Here is a 4,167-nt window from a genome sequence, read left to right on the forward strand (position 1 = left end):
AAAATGTCTTCATAATGTTATCCAACATGCTGTTATATAAATGGATGCTATAATTTATACTGACAATACTGCGGCCTTTTAGATTTATCTATTCTGTTTTAATGTAATTTAAACTTTACCGCATACAGCAAATAAATATTTCAGTCAAACGTCGTTTGCTATTAAATAGTATAACATTATTAAAAATGTGCCCCTGGATTGTAATAACAGGTCTGGCTTACAAAAGGGCATTTCAGGTTTATATGTGGTCGCATGTATAATTCTCAGCAGTGTAATAAAATTGACCCATATATGCCAACTTGCCAGGTGTGTGCGAATCAACACAAACGTGGTCTTGGTTCTGGTTTTAGGGAGGCTTTTAACAGCCCGGCCCTGGTGGCAGCGGGACCAGACTGAATGCAGCCTTTAGAAAATGACGGAGGGGCTGTAATTTGAGAGTAGCACAGAGGTATTATTAGTCAAAACTGAAGCGCGGCGCTTAAGAGGTCCAGATGTTGTGTTTGAGGCACCAGGCAGAGTCGGGAGTGCAGCCACGTCGAGGCAAACTTTTTTATTCACCGCTCTCCGGCTCGCCAACGGTGATGCAAGCCGTCAGGCTGGGTTAAAGGACGAGAAACAATTTCACGCCACTTTTTCTGTTTGTTTGGAGAGGCGGACATTTAAACTACAGGCTTCAATTAACTGCGTAGTTTGGAACCTATTTGCAATGAAATAACCCTAAAAAGTGCGTCTTTTGCAATTATTTAAACCCAGTTTTTACACCCTGGAGCCGGCTTGTATCATGGCTTTTGTTCACTTGCTCTTAAGCGCCTGGATGTTGTCACAACCAGCATGTGGAGCTTTTTACCGGGGACCATTACACCCAGAGATGTCTAATGGCACTTTTCATCACTATTTCGTGCCGGACGGAGAATACGAGGACAATGACGACCCGGAGAAGTGCCAGATGCTTTTTAAGATGACCGACGAGCGTAAGTGCAGCCTGGACGAGGACCAGTACCCCGTCATAAGGGACGACTTCACCCTCATCAAGCGGCAGATCGAGGACTCGGCCCGGGTGCTGGAGGGGATCGGGAAGAGCATCTCCTACGACCTGGACGGAGAGGACAGCTACGGGAAGTATCTGCGTAGGGAGACGGCCCAGATCGGCGAGGCGTTTACAAACTCGGAGAAATCCCTGCTGGAGCTGGAGGTGAAGTTCAAGCAGAGCCAGGAGAGCGAGCTGAAGGAGGAGCACCGGCTCAGTGACGACTTCCTCACCATGATCGTGCACACACGGGACGCCCTGAAGGAGACCCTGGACATTTCCCTGGGCCTGAAGGACAAACACGAGCTGCTGTCTCTGATCATCCGCAGCCACGGAACGAGACTGAGCAGAATGAAGAACGAGTACCTCAAATTCTGATAGGAAAATAGTCCCCATACATTTCCCATTACATCACTTTTAAATATTATTGTTTTTCATGGTCGGCTAGATCGACGTTTGGTGCTATATCCACACATATTTATTTTGTGCATGCAAGTTACAATAGATTGATCATCAAGGTTTTTAAACCTCATTCAAGTAAAAATGTGTTTTTTTTCGAAACAATCCCTGCATTTCTGACACATTTCTCAAGAGCATGGCATCATTTATAGAAATGTTGTCATACTATACAGTCAAACATCAAAATGTTAAAATAGAGTTGAGCCAAGGCATAAACGAACCAAACTGCTGCTTAGGGCCCAAAGACCAGCAGGGGGAGCCCAGGAGCAATACGTTTCTTGCTCCAGTGGTTTACGCATACCAAGTTTCAAATATTAAAAAAAAATTCTTTAAAAATGAAATATATTTGCAATAGCAAGGAACTGACACATTTTGCTGCTTCTAAATACACAGAGGAAAATATTCAGAGTTTGATTGACAGTTATAGTTAATAATTAATTAATTATTGATCATTTTTGTTGCATTTTAGGCACACTAACTGCAAATACATTAGTAAATTACTTTTTTTTCTTTTGCTTGTAAGAGTACCCAGTTAGGTTGACCCTCCTTTCTAACTCTACTTGAGTCTGTTTTAAAGAGCTGCTCCCTGGACTCAATAATCAGAACAAATGAGAAAATGAGAAAAGTAACACAATTTATTTACTTCTTTTCATTTCATAAATAACATAACATTAACAATTTTGGGAGTCAAATAAACACATTTGTGTTCATTTGGTTTAATTGTTTCAGTACAAAAAACTCAGAAATTTAAGCAATCTAGCTTGAGCAGTTAAGGTTTTCTTGTTGCTGTGGTGGCCAGTGGGTGAAACGCGGTGATGTAACATAACTGCAAAACCTCTGTTCATTAATAAAAAAACAATAAATGTTTTGCGGCCCTGGACTATTGCCCTATTAAGCACTTACTAAAGTCCGACCCACGGTGTTACCAATACACAGAAACCCGGGTCAGTTTTCACTTACCTTAACGTTTTACCTCTTTTTTTTTTTATTGCAAATAACAGTTGTATTTAAAGTCCCCAAATAAAAAGAAACATATTTTTAAATTTAAGTAAAATTTGTTTAAAATCAACATAAAATGGGTGCAGTTTAGTCACCTGGATCTCAGGGTTGTGTATTGTAGAGCAGCCACATGTCAGAATTTGTTTTATGGTTGATGAATTAAATTGTATGTTAAAGAAAATTACAAAAAAAAAAAAAAAATTGCACCTACAGTGACTTTTCTTACAATAGTATGCAACTTGTAAACTATCCCAAATTTTAGTTAAAGTTAAAGACAAATCACCTTTTTTAACTGTACACTGGACTGTTTCCATCATCAATCAATCAATCAATAGTCAAATTAATATCATGTTTTTTTGTTTTTCATGGAATATGTAACTGATGTGTTGGTAATACCATTTCTTGGGAAGAAAAACAGCCAAATGGAAAAATATTACCGAATCAAAACCCCAAAATGCTGGCCAGACAGCCTAAAAGCCTACCAAGATTACTAATCTGACAAAGCAAACAAAATAGGTCTACATTTATCATTTTGAATTGTTCATTTTTAATTAGAACAAATTAAACTGGCTGAAGATTTGCACAAGAAAATCAAACACAAAATGTAACATGGGTAGCTGTATTTCCCATCTATATGTAGTATGAATATATGAATAAATGTGTGTATGAATGGATGGATTGATGTTTTACAGATGTATTTGAGAATAGAATTTAAATCTAATAACATTGCCTAGTTTATATGTTATATGTTTATACTCTCTCCTGAATGCCTTATGCTTGTCTTGGTTTTGCATTTAAAGGCTCTATATTTAGCAGTGAAACAGCTAATTATATTCGGGGGAAAAGTCCTACAATAAGGAACAATAGTTGCATCTCTTTGACCATCGTGAATAAAGTTTTTCTGAGAAAATCAAAAAATGTTTACATGTACACCAAACCATAGGTTGTAATTTTCTCTGATTTTGTTTTTATTGGCTTACAAATGTTACACAAGTTTTACTGCTTCAGTGCTAAAGGTTGTGACTATTGCTTAAAATGTAAGCCCCTTGCTGTGCTTTTTTGTTCAAGGAATACAATCTTTTAAAATATACAGGTTATTATTAAAAGCAAATACTGTGAGTACCTTTATAACAGAATACCTTAATCTATATTTGTGTTCATGTACATTTTTTCAACTCAAGGAACACAGATATCTGTGTTTATGTTTTAGGTGTTACCAAGATGTGATACTTTGACAGACAAGACTGCAGGCAGCACTCATGTAATTTTGAGTTTAATGAATAATCTGTTTGACAACATACTTAACCGACTGTATTGTGACTTTTGAAATAAACTAATTAGGTACAAAGGGCGCAGTTGTTATGAAGGACTGTTGGGTTGCAACATGAATCAAAGCATTTGTCCCATCATTCTGGTTTTTATCCAGTAGTTTGTAATGTCACTATGATACGTAAGATTTTCATGAAGCCGCATCAGTCAGGTCCTGTGGTGCATGGAGGACCCCGCGATGCCACAGTTGTACACAAATAATTAATAGTATATAAAATATTGCCACATGGTTAAAAATGACAAAGTTACCGGCATGTTTGCTTAACAAGATTTTGAGGTCTGCTAAGAATTATATTCTCTGGCACTGGCCTCCTAATTACACGTGCTTTGAAGGAAGAAGCTACTTATTAGTG

At 37.8% G+C, this 4,167-nt stretch overlaps 1 protein-coding gene across 1 annotated transcript; it reads left to right on the forward strand.

Moving 5' to 3' along the window:
* The first annotated feature begins 413 nt into the window (after positions 1-413).
* On the forward strand, positions 414-3,836 carry fibinb (fin bud initiation factor b). Its single transcript, XM_047362263.1, has one exon. The coding sequence runs from the start codon at positions 782-784 to the stop codon at positions 1,403-1,405; it is 624 nt and encodes a 207-aa protein (XP_047218219.1). The 5' UTR covers positions 414-781; the 3' UTR covers positions 1,406-3,836.
* Positions 3,837-4,167: the final 331 nt, after the last annotated feature.

This window comes from Girardinichthys multiradiatus, chromosome 4, assembly GCF_021462225.1.
Source record: "Girardinichthys multiradiatus isolate DD_20200921_A chromosome 4, DD_fGirMul_XY1, whole genome shotgun sequence".
Lineage (NCBI taxonomy): Eukaryota > Metazoa > Chordata > Actinopteri > Cyprinodontiformes > Goodeidae > Girardinichthys > Girardinichthys multiradiatus.

What these genes read in the sequence shown, in the direction of transcription:
- fibinb (XM_047362263.1), top strand. Translation starts at nt 782, where the DNA reads ATGGCTTTTGTTCACTTGCTCTTAAGCGCCTGGATGTTGTCACAACCA.